The 19,878-nt window shown below is 42.9% G+C and overlaps 3 protein-coding genes and 1 long non-coding RNA gene across 8 annotated transcripts; 3 read left to right on the top strand and 1 right to left on the bottom strand.

Annotated features, from left to right (window-relative positions):
• The first annotated feature begins 175 nt into the window (after positions 1-175).
• zgc:112982 (BCLAF1 and THRAP3 family member 3) lies at positions 176-8,099 on the top strand. The gene is made up of 11 exons (XM_029529545.1): positions 176-383; positions 1,337-1,380; positions 1,490-2,137; positions 2,541-3,320; positions 5,686-5,855; positions 6,137-6,251; positions 6,439-6,511; positions 6,590-6,726; positions 7,063-7,162; positions 7,250-7,364; positions 7,556-8,099. Exons 2-11 carry the CDS (start codon positions 1,346-1,348, stop codon positions 7,567-7,569), a joined length of 2,187 nt encoding a protein of 728 aa, XP_029385405.1. The 5' UTR covers positions 176-383; positions 1,337-1,345; the 3' UTR covers positions 7,570-8,099.
• Positions 8,100-8,355: 256 nt separating this feature from the next.
• On the bottom strand, positions 8,356-13,389 carry lipib (lipase, member Ib). 2 transcript variants are annotated; one of them, XM_029529210.1, is made up of 10 exons: positions 13,231-13,389; positions 12,024-12,412; positions 11,581-11,689; positions 11,235-11,336; positions 10,962-11,051; positions 10,688-10,855; positions 10,427-10,516; positions 10,042-10,150; positions 9,758-9,931; positions 8,356-9,594 (listed from the first exon to the last, which is right to left on the bottom strand). In XM_029529210.1, the coding sequence occupies exons 1-10, from the start codon at positions 13,280-13,282 to the stop codon at positions 9,510-9,512; spliced, it is 1,368 nt and encodes a 455-aa protein (XP_029385070.1). In that variant the 5' UTR covers positions 13,283-13,389; the 3' UTR covers positions 8,356-9,509. The 2 variants fall into 2 exon arrangements, with proteins under 2 accessions (XP_029385070.1, XP_029385069.1); XM_029529209.1 differs by having other exon boundaries at positions 10,944-11,051.
• LOC115061002 (uncharacterized) lies at positions 8,891-12,791 on the top strand. Of its 4 annotated transcripts, none has more exons than XR_003842307.1 (5): positions 8,891-8,936; positions 10,435-10,522; positions 10,681-10,871; positions 11,609-11,708; positions 12,018-12,791. It is a non-coding gene; the product is annotated as an uncharacterized LOC115061002 (long non-coding RNA). The 4 variants fall into 4 exon arrangements; XR_003842308.1 differs by having other exon boundaries at positions 8,913-8,936; positions 10,678-10,871; XR_003842305.1 differs by lacking the exon at positions 8,891-8,936 and having other exon boundaries at positions 9,932-10,522; positions 10,678-10,871.
• Positions 13,390-14,793: 1,404 nt separating the features above from the next.
• Positions 14,794-18,844, top strand: LOC115061098 (SH2 domain-containing protein 1B2). The gene is made up of 4 exons (XM_029529331.1): positions 14,794-15,071; positions 15,394-15,457; positions 16,977-17,223; positions 17,321-18,844. The coding sequence occupies exons 1-4, from the start codon at positions 14,929-14,931 to the stop codon at positions 17,359-17,361; spliced, it is 495 nt and encodes a 164-aa protein (XP_029385191.1). The 5' UTR covers positions 14,794-14,928; the 3' UTR covers positions 17,362-18,844.
• The last annotated feature ends 1,034 nt before the right edge of the window (positions 18,845-19,878 follow it).

A 19,878-nucleotide genomic window follows, 5' to 3' on the forward strand; every position in this document is an offset into this window, starting at 1 on the left:
TATTTTGGTGATTCAATCATTTTTATGATAGTATTTTTTTTTATTCTTACGCCTTTCTGATACTAAATTAGAATAATTTATTATAAATACACATAAAAACAACTTTAGTTTTTTGTTTCGTAGAGCGCCGGAAGTACGCAACCAACCGGGGCTTTTACTCTGAAAAGACGGCGGAGGAAGTGTCGGACTTGTTTGTTCAACAGGACGAATTTAACGTTAAGAGCCATTTTCTGACTTTACGGGGAAAACGACGCATTTAGTCAGAATTCGGTGATATTTTCCGACAGACCGGGTCACCGTCTAACTTTACAAACGGCCATATCTCGGTGTTTTGTGTGTTTGATAGCCTGAGCTAGCGTTAGCCTCGTTAGCCGCGGAGGGAGGTGAGTGAACGTAGCGTTAGCCTAGCTTAACTAGCAACCGTTAAGTTTTTTATTTTTATTGTAATTTTAGAGAATAAAAGCGGACATTTACTGTCTGTGTTTGATTTCTGGATCCAAAACGCTATGTAAGAAAACATCCTGCCGTGTTATTAATGACATTTCTGTTGTCATCCGGCATCAGAGTTGCTGATTTTTGGGTCATTAAAATGATCTGCAGTCTGAATCTGGTCATGTAGAAAGTCTGCAGCTAAATGTTAATCTGCAATAATGTTCATTTGTGCACTTTTGCATTGAGGATTGATGCTAATTAAATAATGATTTTAGTTGTTGACCTGCTGGTGATGCAGTTTCTTGTTGGGAGATAAAATTATTTTTGTTATTTATTCAGTCCACCTGGTGAACAACAGGTCAGTCTGAACCTGATACTTACTGATACTGATGGATTTAAAGCTTTCTAAGTAAAGTTTCATATCAGATTTCTGGTTGAAATTGTCAGTTATATTATTTATAGCAATTTTGACATGAGAATAAATTTTTATTGGCCATGTATGCATGCACAAACAAGGAATTTGACTCTTTCCTCTCAGTATACGGATAAAAACAGAAGTATTAAACAAAGGCTAAGTAGTTTGGTTAGTTTCTGAATAAAGCTTGCCCAGAGACACAGTTCACACTATTTTTAGGAAAACAAAATAAAGTTGTATTAAGAAAAAAAAAAAGATCCTGCACAAGTTGTTTCGCTAATAAAATGAATTATGAGAGACAGATCATTAGAGAGATCAGGAGGAGTACTATCTTCTGCTGTTGGATTATTTTGGATGATGTGTCTCCAGACACCATCAGAACTGAGAGTCTCTGAATGTTTCATTACGAGTGCAGTGCGTTATATTTGACCGTGGAGTTAATCATTGTTCTCTCTGTTCACTTCATGAAAACCTGTCTCTTTCTTGAAGGTTGACAAAATGTCAAGACCTCGGTCGCGATCTCCACATTACAGGTGAATGCACTGCCATCACGTGACGGCTCTTTTTTTATTTTTTTCCTCTTTATGTTAAAAATGGCTCATCAGTTGTTGTTTTTTTTTTTTTAAATACTTATTTTTTCAGGAGGTTCCCGTGGGAGGAGCCTGATTTTGATACTGATAAAGTCCTCAAAGTGCTGGACGGAAATCCGCCAGAAAGGAGCCAACGCCACAGAAAGGATCACGAAGAACACTGGGACTCCCTCGAGGAAGACGTCTACTCAGAAGGCCAGAGGAGACCGCCTCCTTTCCCAGATGACCGTCAGTTTGCGCATCATCATCGTCCAGATGGCGAGCTTTACCATCGGGGTTCGTCGTCTCATTATGCCCACAGGAGGCTCTCACCACCACGCAATCTAGGAGGAAATGGGGATAGACGCAGAGAAGGATTCAGTGAACACTTCCAGAGTTTTGGAAAAAGAGGAAGGTTGACCGACTCACCCCCAAGTTTGATGAGAGAAAGATTGCTGCAAAATTCAAGTCCTCATTCAGACCACCTACAGAGAGACGAAAGGATGAGCTGGCGAGGGGAGCAGGGCAAAGGTCAAGGGAAGTTCAGAGACCTCAGTCCCAGTGTGAGAACGGAGGGGGGAAGAGGGGGAGCAGGGAGGGAAAGAGGAAGAAGGAACATGCAGGGTCCCAACAGAGACAGACGAAGACTGGATTCACATCAAGAGAGGAGCCCCCACTTTAAGAGACAAAGAAGAGAATTGGATGACACCGATCCACTTGGGTAAATTTTAAGCAAAATGCTTTGCAGCATTATCACAGGAAAAAGGAAACGAAGAATTCAGAGGATTCTCATCTTCTTTCTTAATTTCATAGAACAAATCCCCTCACTGTCCGTCGTCATGCTCTTTGTCCATAAAACTAAATATTAATTAACAAAATATTGCATGGCTTAAATTTTTCTGTCCTTGTAAGCGCTTTTGCTACTTCATCATTTCTGCATGTTGGACACACTGTAGTAGTTCGTTCAAATGGCAGCTTTGGTGGAAAATTTGGCTTTAACATGTAAAATACTCACTGATATAGACGGAGGGATACACCCAAAGATAATGTCAAGTGCAAATGTAAAACCAGATGGTTCCGTGCTTTATTGTTGAACCATGTTGCCTCCTCTTTTGCCGTCACAGGTTCAGGAATGAGGAGGACTTTGGGGCACAGCGTTACTCGTTGCACACACCCAGAGATGGGTTTGGAGGAGAAATTCATCACTTGAAGTCGCTTGTGATTGAACATAATCACGGTATCGCAGGGAAGAGAGAATCGTCACGGTGGGAGCAGTTTCACAATCATAGAAACCTGGACCTGGAATTTGAACGACGGAGGAGTCCCCGTCCACAAGGCTCCTCGCAGGAGCGTTTCAGGACGTCAGACAACAGGTTGGATGATCGGGAAGACATGAGAGGACGAAGATTACAAGATAACTGCAGAGAAAGCAACTATCTGGAGACAAGGAGCAGCCCTTTGCTGCAAGACAGACCAAACTCCATGAGATTTGGTAACCGAGAAGGCTCTGAGAGCCACAAGGGGAGGGGCAGTCTTCGCTCTGCCACTGGGAGGGTGAATCGCAGCCACAGTGGAAGGACTGGACAACCCAGGAATCCACCACATGCACAGCAGTCCTCCCAGGGATATCAGGATCTTCCTCATGAAGACCAACGAGGACCCTGCCGACCCTTCAGGCAAGGTTATGATGATCCCATGAAAGGAGAGTCTAACTGGACAGGACAGTGGGATGATGTCAGGCCTGCAAGTCTGGACCGACACCTACCGAGGGATGGCTTGGATCCAAAAATGCCCCGTCAGAGGGAGCAAGCATGGAACGATCAGAAAACCAGTGACATGGTTGCTGTAAAGGAGGAAACGTTGACCATTAAAGTGGACATGAGTCGACCCGTTAAGCAAAACAGGTAGAGTATTTTTTTAATCACATTATCAAGGGTGGGTGGTGAAAGTTCACACTTCTGCTTCTAAGGTACTGAAGGAAGAGGAAAGGAACGGGCTGATGCAAGATGGAAACATCTTTGAAAGGTTCACAACAAGGAAGAAAAAGGAAGCTGATCCTGAACATCTGACCACAACTGTTGGTACAAGCTTCGACCAGGCTCTGTGCTTTTTCCTGCCTGATCAAGATACTTCTCATGAAAACTTCACACCAGGAGGAAACTGAGGCTTCTGTTTAAACTGAAGACTGAGGAAGAGCGAATACATCCAGGAGAAATTCCTGTTGGTGAAGCTGAGCTTTGAAAACTTCTTGGGGAAGTTGTTGGAAACAAACTGCCATCAAGTTTTCCTCCATAAGCATTTGTTTTAATTTCATCTGACTCTTCAGAAATGAGACGTTGCATCACTTGACGCTCATGCAGAAAATTTAACAAGAAATGAAAAGCACTGACTGAATGGAACCGCATAAAAGCTAGACGACCCAATCCACAAATTCACGCAAGGTGCAAGACTGGACGCCCTGAACGATGACGACTGAGCGGCCTGTTGTCTGGCCCGGGACGGTCAGTCGCTGAGATAAAAGGAGAGATGACACTTAAAGTATATCTGAGGAGTTTCTGGTAGAATCCAATCCAGCGGCAGGTGTGACCTCCATCTGCATCCTCCTCTGTTTTTCACAGGAATTTTAGAAGATGTGAGACAATCAAAGCTTTCCACAGCGAAGAGGAGCGGTTGCAGAAATGCATCACCTTCACGGTGGCTGAAGAGCACGTTGATCCACCCTGAGCCAGGTGTTCGTTTTCTTTCCTCAGACCTGCAGTGAAACGGAAATGTGTGTGAAGAAGTGTCATCGCTGAGTTAACGTTGTGTCTTGGTTTGTTGAAAACCCCCAGAAAAGTTTCTGCCTGCAATGTTAATTGATTTTAAACTATCATCTGACGCTGATCAGATGAAAAATCATTAATCCACAAAACCTCATCTAAACAAGTGCCACTGCCGTTTCATTTCTCCACCTATTGGTTGAGATGATTGCAATGATTTTGATCTCTCACCATCTTAAACCAAAACTACAGCGGAACCTGTGGAGGACGTACCTCTTCACTGTTCTCGTTTTAGAGGGGAAATCGAGCGCTGCATCATTTTTAGGATCCAAGAAAGTGAAAGAAAGGATGTTTGACTGAGAGGGCGGAAGAGGGCGGTTTGAATATGTTAATGACGATAAACCGGAGCCACGTCAGCTCAGGTAATTTTTTCAAATTAAAAGAAGATGGGAAGAACAAGTGGGAGTGAAGACGTTTACCAGCTGTCACCTTGAACGGAGGAGCAGGGAATGTGCTGTAATTGGGCAGATTCTGAGATCTGACTTATTGTGAGAACATCTTTGATCTTTGATGGGGAATGCTGGGACACATCCACGTTCAGCCAGATATCGTCTGACTCTTATCCTGTGTGCCATGGATGGAAAAACGAAGGAGGAGGTGAGACCATGATCATCATCAAGCAACTAAAACCAGCAACAACGTGGTCAGAAATTGTAAACGGAGAAGTTGGAGCCTCGACGGGAGCTGAAGGAGGAATCTAAAGACAGGAGCAGAGATGGAAAAAAAATTTACAGCTGTGATGTTAAAGGGGAGGCGTCATAGCAGTGAAAATAAAAATCTGGGAGAGAAAGAATTGTCAGCAGTTGAAGAAACAAACCTGAAGATTAATGCTGGAAGAAACACTGAAAGGAGAAACCAAACCCACAGACGGCTGAAGAAAACGAAGAACCATTCTAATCAAAGAAGAGGCCGGAGACAAAAGCATCAGAAGTTTGGCTTAAAGTGGACTGGAGAGCGACACGAGTGTGCAGTGAAGACATGAAGCCGCACAGGGACGGATCGATCCAGAGAAGTGTGAACTTTCACCTGCTCTGCTCCGCCTCTCCCTCAGAGCTTCTGTAGGCCGACAATGAGAGACTGAGAGTTTGTATGAGTGTGTGCGCACTAAAGGTTGAACATCCCTGTTTTTACTATTTAGGATGTAGTTACACTAAACTTTATTGGTTGTGGAAGATGATTAAGGTAAGTGTGTCGGGTAAGGTAAAGCTGTTTTTCTCTCCTTCTGTTCAGTTATTTTTACCACAGGTTAGTCTGTTAGCTTCCGTTATCAGGTTTCTGAACTACTTTTCCTGAAACTTACAAAGAGAAAATGACTTCACCAAACTCATGCAGCATTTTCCAGCCAGACGTGACAAGTTCCACTTTTCTGAAGATAAATACACACAGCAGCTGGTAGATCTGAGGGACCGACTTTGTTGTTGAGTTTGACCTTCCTCCTCCTCCTCTGCAGCTTGCTGTGTTACTCCTCAGACAGGCAGCTCTCTCTGGACCTCGTCAACGTGGGCCGTCAGCGTCTGGACTTCCTGCCCATGCTGGAACACTCCGGGACGTACCGGGAGACGGCAGTCCACACGGGCACGTTTGCACAGGAGATCATCACGCTAGTGCACCAGGTCAAAGGTCAGCACAGCTTATGTTGACACAGTGTCAACAACCTTTTCAGAATAAAATACAAGTTTTAATTTGTTTCCTGTCTCTTTCTACTGCAGTCGCTTTTACCCTTTTTTTTAAATAATTGTCTTCATCCATCTGCCTTTAGTCCTCATTGTTCTGTTTGAAGAAACTCTTCCCATTCCATTATGTTCAGCCTTTCCCAGATGTTGTAATCTGCACAGGAGAGCTCGTTGTCATGCTGTCGTTGTTGTTTCTTGGTGTAACTGTTTTCTGGTCTGTCTTTGCAGAGCAGTACTTCAGAGACCACGGGGTGACCTTGAATGAACGTTTTTCTGCTCCTCAGAAAGGCTCTGAAGACGAGGCGGAGGAGCTGACGTTGGACGAGAGGTTCAGCTCAAACCGGTACGAGCCAGTCGGGCAAAAGTAGGAATTATGTTGTATGCACTGATGGAAAGAGATGGCCTGCTTTCCTGTTTTCATACATGCCACATTTCTACACATTCTGGTTCCTTTTATTTCTGATTATATCGTCCCGTTACGATGCTTCATCAAACAGTTTCAGATGAACTTTTGTTTTTCTCCTCTTCAGCGGCTTCAGTCTGAATATGAACTCATTGCTGGATAACGACGAGCCTCTGTTCTCCAGACTGGGACCAGCACAGGTGAGGAAACCTCCCTGTCTCTCTGACCGTCGGCATCATGAGCTCGTCTTTAGCTTAAATGATTAAATGTGCTGACAGGTTTTGACCCAGCAGCCGGTTCGAGGACCGGGGGACCTGAGACACGACCTGGAGAGGAGGAGGCAGGAGAGGCTGGAGGGGGTGAAGGTCACGATACCAGGAAGCAGCCTGTCGCAGTGGCCGCTTGATTCAGTCGGGTGAGGCGACGCATTTCAGCCAATCAGAGCGTCTCCTTCAGACTCTCTGGATCCATCCTGTATGTTTCTGAGTTTGTGTTGACAGAATAAAGAGCTGATTTTTCATCATTACTGAGCAGAACTCCTGATCAGATAAAGAAACAACCCAAACACATGAGAGGAAGTTTTCTTTGGGAAAGAAGGAAACATTCAGACTGGTTTTCTGAGACTCGTCTGAGTCTTGGTCTCCCTCATTTTCCTTTTTTAATTGAGTTAAAAGCTGAATCAAAGTTTCAAAGAAACCTGGAGGGACTAATCTCTCAGCCTGTCTGGATTTTGTGTTGATGTGTGCGTCAGTGAGTCGGGTTTGGAGTACGGAGATGAGATGGCTGAGCTGGAGGACGAAGGATTCTCCGCCTGGCCTGAGGAGCAGAAGCCGAGACGAGAAGACAACACGGTGAGCGTCCAAGTCGGAAGACACTGAAGTTTCATCAGACGAAACCATCAAGGTGTCTCTGAAGCTCCTTTCTCTGCTGTCCTTCAGGGGCCGAGGAGAGGAAGTTACCGACTGAACTCAGGGCCCCAACGCAGGAACCATCGCTTTGGAAACAGGACGGGACCAGTGAGGCGACAGAACAACAACCGCAACAACCCAACAGGTGACCCACTAATGACGCCAATATGCTTACTATAAAACACAAAAAGGGTTTAAACTGCTGCCTCCATCTCCGCGTCGGTCGGCAGCTTTCTCTTTTACACATTTAGTCGGTTTACAGCGTTGAAATCTCGCCTGTCATTGCGTAACGGGTCCCTGTGACCTTTGACCTCTGACCATCTCTCTCTGTCGTAGGTCCAAACTGGTGAGCGCACAATGGAAAGCTCTTTTGTTTGGAAGTTGCTGATTTGCTCTGGACTGTTAACACACCCGGTAAAATCCAAAACAGCCACTCAAAGAACATTTCGTCCTCGACCGACTGAATCGAGTCCACGTCGACGCCGTCAGGCGTCCTGACTGCGACTCACACCGAATGTGAAACGTTGCTTCTCGCAGCACTGGAGCTTCATGTTCTCTGTCTTCACTTGTGTTTTTCTGTCTTTCTGTCCTTTTCACATTTTTACTTTGTCTTGATTTCATCAGTCAAGCGTCAGCAGCTGGATTGCTACTCAGATAGATGTTGAAGCTGAAACTGAAGGAGAGTTATGAACAGACTGAGTTTGGACGCTCATGAATGCCTCCTGCCGCCCACTTCAGTGAAGTCCACGTCGTCAGAGAAACTGCTTGTTCATTACGTAGGTCCGTTCTGTTTTTGAGTCCTGCTGTTTTCTTTTCGTCTTCGCAGTCTGACGTTAACTTGTACCAGACTCGACTTATCCAAATAAAACAGTTATTTAGATTTTTGTCTCAGTTGTCTGTTTCAGTCTATTCAGAGGAAATGTTGGTGTTCACACAACAAATGCTGAAATGTGCACGTTCACTGAAAACTTTTGTTTAAAAGTTCTGAAGCAAAAAAACAAGTTGAAATCGATATTTATTTGAAAATTCAGGTAAAAAAACAGCTTCAGCACTGACACATTTTTAGCTGCTAAACTTTATATAACCATTGAAGAGATACTGAACATCATTTTCACATTTTACGTCATCACATGTCGACAGAACGTCTGCAAGAAAACAACTTCACAGCAGCTCTTAGGCTGGAGGTCAGATTTTATTTAAAAACTCATAATAAAATAAAAAAGAAATAGCTCGGGAACTGCAACGTGACATTGATGGTTTGATAAAGTCTTCTGTTTTTATTGCTGGTATTTAAAAGTTCCAAAAGTTTAGTATTATTGTTGTTGTTATTATTTAGAATTAGTAGATGATGATGGAGGGGAACCAGAAAGGCTAAAACACTGCTCATAAAAGGCACAAAGAAGGAGAAAATCTTTTTAACGTTATCCAAAGTGATCAGTTATGAATTTGATGTCAATATTTCAGATTTCTTTTATGGAGGTTTTTTTTTTTTTTTCTGAACTAAAATTCATAAAAAAAAACTAAAAACTAAGCTTATTTCAGTTTTCATTTAAAAGTGACTAAAGGGTTTGATCACAGATTGAAGAGCCTTAGATCTGAATTCTGTTTACTGACCATCAGGGGGCGACTCCACCGCCTGTATGAAGAGGTCAGACTGTGTTAAAGTCTATGGGAAAATGTCTGCTTGACCCGTCCTCAATCATCACTGAAACAGATGGTAAATTTAAAGTATTCCTTTTTTTAAATGGTTACAGTTTTTTATTTAAAGGTGTATTACATTTTTAACATTTAAAATCTTTAATTTCATTCTTTATTTTTTTGTTCTTCTTGGGATAAATTGGACCAAGAAGGATCGAGCTGATAACATGGAGGAGCCCTTAAACTGGTCTGGTGGTCCAATCGGTTGTCACGTCTCTGACTAAACATCTGATCTGAGTCAGTCACAGCTGAACCGGTTTCCATCAGAGACCAGATTTGACCGTGACGTAAATCTCTGCTGCTGCAGCGTTTTCCTTAATCCCGTAACAATCCTGTCGGAGTTTCCTGACCTCGCAGATTAACACGAGTCACTCTTAATAAGATCCCATCAGCACCAGCAGAGACGTCAATGGGACAGAACATGCTGACTGAGCAATCACCAGCAGTTACCTCTGTTAGTGGGGTCAGGAGGCCGAGGCCCGTCCTGTGGGACCCCCAGAGGACCAGGACCAGTCTGGGTGTCCTCCAGGGGGGCTGGAGGGGAGTTCAGAGGCGTTTCACAGAAAGAGAAGTAGACTTCGTGGCTGAGCAGTCAGTGGGGGGAGTTGCAGGGCAAAGGTCGAAACGCCACCTCCATGTTCTCGTCCATGATGATGTCGAAGCGACACATTAAAGGCCTGAAGGAAGGAAAACACCATCAGTGCTAATTAGTTATTACAAATGTATTTCAGCTGCTGCTTTTCTGTCCAGTTCTCTACGACATCGACTGATTCGCTGTGTAGTTTTTGGCCTGCTGGTGTTGTGTGTGGTGATGAACTGGGACCAGGTCTGCACTCTGACCTCTCAGGACGCTCCAGAGGAGTGAAGCGGATCCTCAGGAGTCTGATTTTGTACCGAGGTCCGATCACGTTCCCCGTGCTGATGCGGAGGGAGATTTTCTGGATGTGCTGCAGGTCCTCGTCAAACTGAGCCAGCAGGCGGGTGGAGGTGTACTGCTCCAACCGGAGGAGCTTACTGCGCAAAATAAATGAGAGCAGGCTGCTGATCTGCAGAACGGAGGGTTGGAATGTTTTTGAGGAGAAATACTTTTGCTCTGACACATCTGAAAGTGCTGACAGACTCACTGGTCCACTCGAGCCTCGGTGAAGTGTCTGCCGCTGTGCAGCCGGATGTAAACGACCCCCCAGCGCAGATACTGATTCCAGGTCACCATGTCCACCCGGTAGCTCAGCTCTGCCACACAGTCACAGAAGTTCATGTCCAAATGTCCAATACATCTGTCCTCTCTATCTCTGTTGGGTTTTTGTTTCTTATTTGAACAGAGCTGACTTCTCTTTAAGGACACTGTAGGAAACTGATGATGTGAAACGAATCACAGTAGATTTAATATAAGTCATCTGTCCTGTTGTTAATCCTGAAGGAAGTTCTTGTATCTTGTATCTATAATTGAAATTGTATCTTGAGCTAATGAATCTAATAATTCAGCTGGTTCTGGTCTTGTGGACTCACTCTTGTAGGGCAGCGAGGCCGTGGTGCTGAAGAACACTTTGGTCTGTCCGAGCCGCAGCAGCGTCTCTCTCCACCTGCTGATGTCATAACCTGCAGGTGAGATCACATCAGCTGTTTCCAAATGATTTTAAATTGGCTTATTTTTTCTGCAGCCAGGAAACATGTGGCTGTAAAAATGATCTTCAGGGATTAATTGGAGATGGTTTTTCTGGGATGTAAAATCCATTTTTGACTTCCTTCCTGTTGATTAGCAGCACCTACCCAGCACGGGACAGGAAGCGGGTTTAAAGGCCTCGCACTGCAGACACCTCCCGTCCAGGAAGTCCCCGTAGGACGAGCAGGGATACCCGGTCAGGCTGCAGGTCCGGTTCAGAGCACACAGGAAGAGGAAGACGGAGCGCTGGTGGTCGCACACGAAGTACGACTTACCTGCAGGAGGCAGCAGGTGAGTGTGTCACAGAGCTTGTAGTTTGATGTGTGATGATGTCGCTCTCTCTCTGAGTTTGTTTAAGTTCACCTTTGTGTGGTTGTTCACCTGCAAAGATGGTTTTGGGGCATCCTGGTTGGTCGACTCCTCCGTTGGCGTAGAAGTCGATGTGGCCGTGAGCTCCTCTCAGTCCAAACGCTGCACAGAAAGACCAGACCAGGAGGGGAGACCACATCACACCGGATCTTTAGAGCCTTTGTAAACTCCTTTATCAGATCTGGGAAAACCTCCCTTTTTAGTTATTATCATGACAAACAGAATAAGAGTTTGGTGAATGATGTTAAAAATCATCACTGATCAGATCGATTCTTAGATGCTCACAGTCCATGTCAGTGTGAAGTACGTCCACAAACATGGCGTCCGACGGGTCCAGCCTCTCCTCTGGTGTGGTGCTGGTGAACATCGGCCCGGCCGGGTCCAGACCTGGAGGAGGGAAACATTCAGAGGCTGAGGAGGCTTTTTAAACATTAAATATTCACACAAACTCTCTCTAACATTGGCCCAAATCTAGAAAGATTTGCATTTGTAAGATGCAAGAAAGAGAAATATTAATTTTTAAATAGAAGTGAAAACAAAGTGATTAGCAAATGAAATCATCATTGAACAGTGAAACGAGATCTCTGTGAATCTGCGATCAGATGATTTTTTTCCTTTTTATTTCCATCACCTGTGATCCGTCCGATCTTTCCCTTCAGGTTGGCGCCAACAAATCCAGCCAGGTGAGCTCCCAGACTGACGCCGATCAGGTGAAGTGAACTCAGAGCGGCTCCTTCCTCCTAAACAACAACAACAACGGTAAAGGTCTCAGATCTCAGAGCTCAGTCTTTGCTGTCCTAAACGCTGTGATAAATTTGAGCTGCCTGCATGTTGAGAGAAACCACATCACACCAGTTATCTGTCTTCCTGTTTGCATCAGAGTTGGTTTATTTTCAGATCATTTTCTTAGTTTTTGATTTACATATTAGTTCTGCTTGAACCTTTAGGTCACCTGTTTGTGGCCCTTTTTCTTTGTGTAACATGAAATAACACCCAGTCTCATGGAGGTGTTGGTATTCAGCTCCAGTTTTGGTCTCCACCACTGAACCCTGACTCTGTCTTCCTCAGGCTCACCTCCATGGTCATGATGAAGCCGGTCAGGTTGCGGGCGGCCTCCCTGGTGTAGGTGACGGCGGTGAAGTAGTTGAGGTTGGCCGCCCCCTTGTTCCAGTCCACCACGATGACATTCATGTCCTCCTGCTCAGCCAGCAGATGGACGATGTGGTCGATCCAGATCGGCGGCGCTCCGGTGGGTCGGTAGCCGTGGATGACGAAGGCGGTTGGGCGGGAGAGGTTGAAGAGCGGCTGCGAGGACAAGCGGTGGTGGTCGAGCTCACGGCCGCAGTCCAGGTTGGAGCGGGTGTAGAGCAGCAGCCGGACGTACAGGCTGGTTCCCATGAAGCAGTGCGACAAGTTGAGGTCAGTGAAGTTATCGCAGGACTCCTCGCCGCTCTGCTCCTCACCTGGACACACCAAACAGGAAACAGCTGAGGATTATGGGAGTTCAACCATCACAAAGAACAGAAGTGGGAAACTGGAAACTTTTGCTTTCTTTTCTGCTTTCACTTCTTTTTCTCTTTGAGTTTACGGGAAATGAGTTTGCAAACAACATTTTCAAGCGTGCAGTTTGTGCCAAGGAGAACCAATCAACTGTTAGCTCTGACCCAGCGCTAACCGTTAGCATCTGTGCTAGCTGGCTGCAGCAGGTAGCAATTCCTGCTCTTCAATTAGCCCAAACACACACACACACACACACACACACACACACTGCCCTCAATTGGATCAGGCTGCTATAAAAATAGCGCCTCATCCCGCCAGCTCCGCCCCCTCAACTCAAGCGGTGATTACAGCTGTCAGTCAAACAGAGAGAGCTGAGTTAAAGGATGGAAATGGCCCCAATCCAGCCCCGCACAAGGATGGTGTGTGTGTGTGTGTGTGTGTGTGTGTGTGTGTGTGTGTGTGTGTGTGTGTGTGTGTATGTGTGTGTGTGTGACCTACTGTCATATTTACTTTTACACCAGCAGACAGGAACAGGCAGGCTTTTCCATTTTAAACTCCAGCAGATGGGGGGGGTTAACTTTATATAAGCCCTTCCTTTCTATACTTCACTAAGCTGTTTCCAACTGCACACACACACACACAAACACACACACACACACACACTTGAGTTTCCTTCTATTCTGGGTTTCTTGTCTGATGTTGGACATCAGAGTTGACCTCTGAGCAGATTTCTGCTTCACTCTGAGGATCCGATTCATAAAGTCATTAAACTGTTTCCTACCTTTGCAGATGGCGAGGAGTCCGAGCACAAGAACAAGTCTGCTGGGCTGCATCCTTCCTCGCTCCCTTACTTCCTTATTTCCTTCCTTCCTTCCTCCAACCTCTGAGGCCTAATGGGAGTGAAGGAGCTGAAGGAGCTCTGACTGCAGACTGAGGGAGGTGACGGACTGACGGAGGGATTGTTCAGGGAGGTGGCGTCCTGACAGTAAGGATCAGAGAGGGAGGTGGAGACAGTCACAACAAGAACACAGCAAATCTGGACAAGTTGAGATAAAAATAATCTGAGAATGAAGTGTCAAATAATTCTTTCACAGAAAAGAAGAAAGTAAAACTAATGATCATCAAAAGTTTATTCAGTTTCATACACTTATTGTGTAATGACTTTATTTGTGTCACAATTGGACAAATATTTGTGCGTTCTTGTTTTATTGAATATTTTTGTGCCTCTTCCTCTTTTCCATGTGTTTTTTTGTTGTTGTTTTTTGCTTCCTTGCAAAAGGCATATTCAACAAACTTAAACTGTGACAGGCATAAATAAGAATATTTATTTCATTTATCATATCCTCTGTCCTAAAGTGAGCGTGTCAAATCCAAACTAAAATAAAAGAAATGTTGGTGAATTCTGTGCATTTATATCCATGTCTACAAATGTGCAGCATCCATGCAGAACAAACTAATATAGATGCAAACAATAATTCATTCTGAGTAAAGAAAGTTGTATCTGTTTGCTCACAAACTCTTGAGCGTTTGTTGAGCTCACACTGTTTTTGTGGTTTCTTTGCAAATTTTGTGCAAAAATATATATTTTCGTGGACTATGTGATGAAACAGAACAGAAGCTTAAAGCTGCAGCAGTGATGGATATTAATAGAAGCTGCGGCCCGGCCCGGCCTGCCCTGAACGCAGCTCAACATGAACACATGTAATTTAAGTCTCCCTCTAAAACACTTCAAAAGCAGTGAAGCTGAGCAGACATGTAATCGAGGAGGAAGAGAGCTCCCTGAAACTGGAGTCCAGGAGGCCACGAACATCTAGACCAGACTCAGGAACGTTCAAATAATTAACTTTATTCTTTCATTCAGTTTGCTCCAAAATCCCACACAGGAAATTCAGGCCGACCCGACCAGGTCTTTATGACACGAAGGAAAGATCACGCTGAGGTCACCGTGTTCTGCAGCCAGTTAAAGAGCTTATTGCCGGAGGCCATGCCCCCTCACCGTTCATCTGAGCTGGCAGTCATGATGAGGTGAGAGATAAAAAAAATAATGACAAATACGTTCCAAGTTTCCAAGTTCTGTTTAAACAATTTACATATTTAACAACTTAATGTTGTTCTGTTGGTTTGTGTCTCGTTGTTGTGTGCTTTTGTACAATCCTTTAACTGATGTGTTAGTCTTTTTTCTGCTTTTTATCACCTCTAATTGTGACATCAAACTTCTGCTTTTGGTTCTGTTGAGGCGACTCCACTCTGTCTTCTCACACACAGAAAGACTTCCTGTGTCATTAACCGGCTGCAGCGGTTTTTCTTCTCTGCCTGTCATTGTGCTCGACACCTCCCTGTGTGAAGGAGCTGATCCCCCCTCTTCACGCTCGACCTGCAGGAAACTCAGAGCTGCTGCTGCTGCTTCTTCTCCTCCTCGGCAGAAATGGCAGCAGCCTGAGAGAAGCACGGGGGGCTGGTGGATGTGGTGGATGTCGCCATGGCAACATCACTGCCAGTGTGTTACCACGGCGCTATCAGCAGGAAGGAGTGCGAGGATCTGCTGGGGAAGAAGAACAAGGACGGAGCTTATCTGATCCGAGACAGCGAGACCATCAGAGGAGCCATGTGTCTGTGTGTTTAGTGAGTACTTTCCCGTTTAAAGCATCAAATATTCAGACTCATCAGGTGACTTTATCCACTTTGTTTATGAAGAAGTCAAAGAGGAGCGCAGAAATAATGAAATATTCATTCATTCATGGGTTTAATTTCTGTGTTTACAAATGATTCAGCCGCAGTCACACTTTGTTGTGTTGTTGTGTGAGCTGATGCCTCCTCGTCTTTGAAATTTTCTGAGATGCTCGAATTACAGAAATTTTCTGATGGAATGACTTAAACATTCACGAGCAGTCACATTACATCTATAACAGAGACTCTTCAACATCTGTCCTGTTTGTCTTTACAGTAAAAAGAAAGTTGTGTACACCTACAGGCTGCTGCAGACATGCAACGGACAATACACTGTCCTGGTAAACACACACACACTGTATGTAAACACATCAACATGTCGGCCAAAACGGAATTTATTCGCCATCTATCTACTGTTTATGAATGAGATGAAATTCAAATTACTTCATAGATCTTCAGATAATATGAGGGTAAGAAATAAAAACGTGAACAGACCAAGTCAAATTTCAAAACAGCAGAATAGACCAATAACGAATTAACCTGATGAGCAGATTTGTGACACTGTGAAACAAACATTTTCATTTATATTAGCAATAAAATGAATTATTAAGACACTGACTGCGTTGGGCTAACCCTAACCCTTCACTGAAGGAGTGATATTAAAAGAAAGATACTAAAACAGAGTTTCTCTATTTTAAGTCGTTGGCTTTTTCTAATAATAGTAATAATAATAATCCATTTAATTTAATTTAAGTGCCTTTCTCGACACACTAGGCTACTTTAAAAGTGGTGAAAACACATTTGAAAATAACACAATAACTTCATTTAAAAACAGGAAACAATAGTAGCACAAAATAAAATTGAGGTTCAGTTTGTATGCGGCTTGAAACAGATAGTTTTATCCTACATATTTATATTTATATGTAACCTCACAGCTTTTGAAAACTTTTCTTGTTTTCTTATTTTCTGGTCACTCTTGAATTCAACATTTTAAATGTGTCTCTGATCATCATCATCATCAGGTTTTGTCGTTCTGATGTGATTGTGATTGAAATGTAACACAAAGATAACAAAGTTAATTTTTATCACTAAATTATTAAAAGTGACTGGGCCAATAAGACGTTTTTCGAAAGTATAATTTTATTAGCCGTAAAACAACTAAACACAGAAATGAAACTGAAGTGCATTAATTAGAGAACTGAACTTTATTTCCAACCTCATGGTGAAAGCCTGGTTATCAGCCTCCTCCTTCTTTAATACCACAGGAAAGTTCCTTGACGTTGCTTTGACTCAGCCCACACACTATTTTTACCTGAAGGGCAGACAGATGTTTTTTTGGTGCCCATTTTTATTTCCATCGCAGACATGAAGCCACTCTCTACTGTAGTTTTAATACTCACACCTGTCTGTTTTACACGTGGTACATTTGACAGACCATCTCTGTGCTCTGCGTTCAATAACCGACTTCCTGTACTATTTTTCAACAGTGTCATAAAAGCTGCACCTTTTAAGGAGGTTTCCCGCTTTAGTACTGGCTGCACCAATAAAGGGCCAACAGTGGACTGCAATGTGCAAAAGAGGTTGAAGGTTCAGCCTGATTGTCTGGAGAACAAAGTTACTTTAGTTACTTTTTTTAAAGGCTGTGAGGTTAAAATATAAAAAATTATATGTTTTCATTAAAACAAATGGCTATTTTTAGTGGAATGTAGAAATCACAGTACACTGACTGAATATGTGCAGATTTGTACATTTCAATCTGAATAATATGTGTGCATTATGAATATACAATCCTAGTTATGGATGGGGTTAAAGGTTAAATTCAGTCAGGCTGTCTGTAATCTGGGGCTGTTATTCCATCAGATGTCAGGAGAACAACAGGAGATGTACTTTAAGAATCTGGACGATCTGATTCTTCACTTCAAGAGGAAGAACCAGGGCCTGGCCATGCACCTGCGCCACTCCGTCAAAAGGAAGACGGCCATGTTGATTCATCCGCAAACCCATCCCCAAGGCCCACCTGTCAGACCACCTCCTAGATCACCTGTTAGATCACCTGAGGCGGAGCTGTCGCCGATGCAGCATGATGATGAAGAACCTGACTATGAAAGTACGTCATGCTCTTCACTGATCTGCTCGTCCTTTTCTCACAGTATCTTCATTGTGGATTTGACCTCTGACCACTTCTTCTTCCTATTCTTCTTTAGATTATTCAACCTCTGACTATGTCAAAGTTCTTCCTAATTAACATGAAGCATCACTAATGTTTTGGGGGAAAGGCTGAACCTACGAGGACGGCCGGCTGGTGGACAGAATGAGGACCTTGAAGGACCGTGGACACATTTTCAGCCTCTTGCCTGAACTTTGAATTTTCCTCAGCCTGTTTTTATCTCTGTGGATCAGTGACTGAAATCATTTGTGTTCACTGGAGGATGAATCCTTGTGACTTTGACTTTTGCTCCAGAGTAACTTTTTACATTTGTAGTTTTGAATGAAATGTCACAGCAACTGTTGAGTAAAGTTTCACTAAATCTGCAACACACATTCCTGCTTTCTGCAGGACGAATCTCGGTCTTCTTGGTTGGATTTCTCTGCCGTTGCTTTTTGGCTTCTCTCTCTTCTCAATTTTTTTCCGGGACTTGATTGTTTGCGCTTGATTCAGGTGATAAATTATGCACGTTTGGAAAGTGTTGATGCAGCAGAATTTACTCATGTTGAAAAATCATCCAGTCAACTTTGTGAAGGATGACAATTCAACGCACAATTTCTTCTACTAAATGTAGAAAAAGGGAACTGCATTAAAAACAAGAACAACTTTATGATCAGCATGTGTATGAAAGCAGATTCTTGGATTTATGATGTCCGTTGCTGCATCTGAAGAAGGACCTGCAACAAAATGAAAGCATCAGTCTCCGCTGTTCAATATAATTTTTTCTCACTTCAACAACATGACGAGAACAAAACCACCAAAGTGTCCCTGAAATGTTCTTCCTTTAAGCAGGCTCTTTTTGAAGAAACACACACGTAAAAGTCGGTTATTTTTAAACAGCTGGACACTTTCTGTCTTTATTTCTTTGAGACTATATTCTTTGATGCATTGATCCTCATGCAGTGCTGCAGTCAGTATTTTGGGCAAGTGTGTGTGAGGTGGGAGTCAAAATGAACTGAGGTGTGTGTTCAAGATGGCGAAGGAAGAAAAAATCAAGCTCTGTGGCTCAGAGAGTTGAGATGAATAAAGGAGAGTAAGGTAGATGGAGTCAGTTATTTTGACCTTCCTTCCATTAAAGAGTCTGAGTATATATAAGCTTTTCATTCGTTATTTATGAATGTGTTACTCACAATTCATGAAAACATGTTAAAATCTAAATGTGAAGGTTGGACGTAATGATCCTTTTCAAATATCACGAATATTTTTTCAGGTTATGTATCTATACCGTTTCTATAGATTTTAAACCTTCAGATGGAAAGACAGCTCTGTTTTCTCCTTGTTAAACTAATTCTCTCTTTTCACTCACTAAAAACTGTTTTCTTTTTTTGTCCCCTATCAAAGTGTCTTTGTGAACAAGTAGTAAAGTAATGAGCACTGTAAATTTAACAGAGACTAAAATGTTCATGGTCACTGCACTGCTCTTCTCTGGATATTATAACAGTCATCTGCGGTTTGAACCTGCGGCTTTGTGTCGTGCCTTTGCCTTCAGCGTCTTCTTCAGCTCTGGTTACAGGTTGCAATGCAGCAGTTGCTTTTGTTATAAATGCAACGAAGAAAATAAAAATGTTGTACTTTTGTTTTGATTGATTTTCCTGATGAATTTAGTCATCTATTCTTATAATCCAGTGTGACAGTCAGGACTTTCACTTTGCACACAGACATGTGACTCTTGGCAGATCAGTACATGTGAGCTACAGAAGCAGGCCAGGACAAACATCCTGTTTCTCTTTTCACACCTTTGCATTTTTTTGCTTACAATCATTGCAAATTGCTTTATTTTTTTTTGCAGTTTATTTTCTTGATTGCAATTTGAAAGTGAGTGTTTATTTCTGCCTTTTTCATTCGAGTGACCACGCATGCACATAGTGGAAACAACAAAAGATGCTTGTGATACTCATGGTCAAACCACAGTTTCCACACGAGAACACAGAAGCAGCTACTGACACACAAATCTATACACGTACAAATATACAAATACATAAACAAACTAACAAAATCTAGCAAGCAAAGTTGGCTTCTGGTTTAAGGAATCAAATTGTACCACATGGGATATATATGTCTGATTTATGAAGGCAGTCCTCAGGTTAATACTCACAGTTCTGTGGGAGCCGTAATTTAATTAGCAAACACAAGTATTTGTATACTAATGTTGGTGCTGAAGGGATTATGATGCAAACTATATAACTGTAATACCCCATTTTTCTGGTCAAGGGATTATCATAATAATAATAAACTAAAAAACGAAAAAAATAAATAATAATAATAAACCAATACATTGTTTAAAAAAATCTCCAATCTCCAAAATATTTATATCGTCTGATATTAGTTGCCCTCTTTACATATATGCAGCTGCTAAATCCAGTCACTTTATAAAACTTTATAAAAAAACATGCTGATGCAAACTAACGTGTATGAAGACAATATGAAGACAATCCTTCTGCTGTTCTTTTGCTGGACTTACAATGAAGTTTCGAGTAGTTGAACCAAAGTGCCAATAATAACCTAAAGTAATGGTTTGAGTAACTTTGTTTTGTTAAATTTGTTCTTTTTGATTTA

This window comes from Echeneis naucrates, chromosome 20 (assembly GCF_900963305.1).
Source record: "Echeneis naucrates chromosome 20, fEcheNa1.1, whole genome shotgun sequence".
NCBI classification, from domain to species: Eukaryota; Metazoa; Chordata; class Actinopteri; order Carangiformes; family Echeneidae; genus Echeneis; species Echeneis naucrates.

Bases quoted from the DNA above. Each gene is read 5' to 3' on its own strand.
- zgc:112982 (XM_029529545.1), top strand. From the start codon at position 1,346: ATGTCAAGACCTCGGTCGCGATCTCCACATTACAG. The intron at 1,381-1,489 runs GTGAATGCACTG...TTATTTTTTCAG, and splicing joins TCGCGATCTCCACATTACAG to GAGGTTCCCGTGGGAGGAGC. The intron at 5,856-6,136 runs GTCAGCACAGCT...CTGTCTTTGCAG, and splicing joins GCTAGTGCACCAGGTCAAAG to AGCAGTACTTCAGAGACCAC.
- lipib (XM_029529209.1), bottom strand. From the start codon at position 13,282: ATGCAGCCCAGCAGACTTGTTCTTGTGCTCGGACTCCTCGCCATCTGC. The intron at 11,052-11,234 runs GTGAGCATCTAA...CTTTCTGTGCAG, and splicing joins ACTTCACACTGACATGGACT to CGTTTGGACTGAGAGGAGCT. The intron at 10,151-10,426 runs GTGAGTCCACAA...ACTGTGTGGCAG, and splicing joins GGCCTCGCTGCCCTACAAGA to AGCTGAGCTACCGGGTGGAC.
- LOC115061098 (XM_029529331.1), top strand. From the start codon at position 14,929: ATGGCAACATCACTGCCAGTGTGTTACCACGGCGCTATCAGCAGGAAG. The intron at 15,458-16,976 runs GTAAACACACAC...TTATTCCATCAG, and splicing joins ACGGACAATACACTGTCCTG to ATGTCAGGAGAACAACAGGA. The intron at 17,224-17,320 runs GTACGTCATGCT...ATTCTTCTTTAG, and splicing joins TGAAGAACCTGACTATGAAA to ATTATTCAACCTCTGACTAT.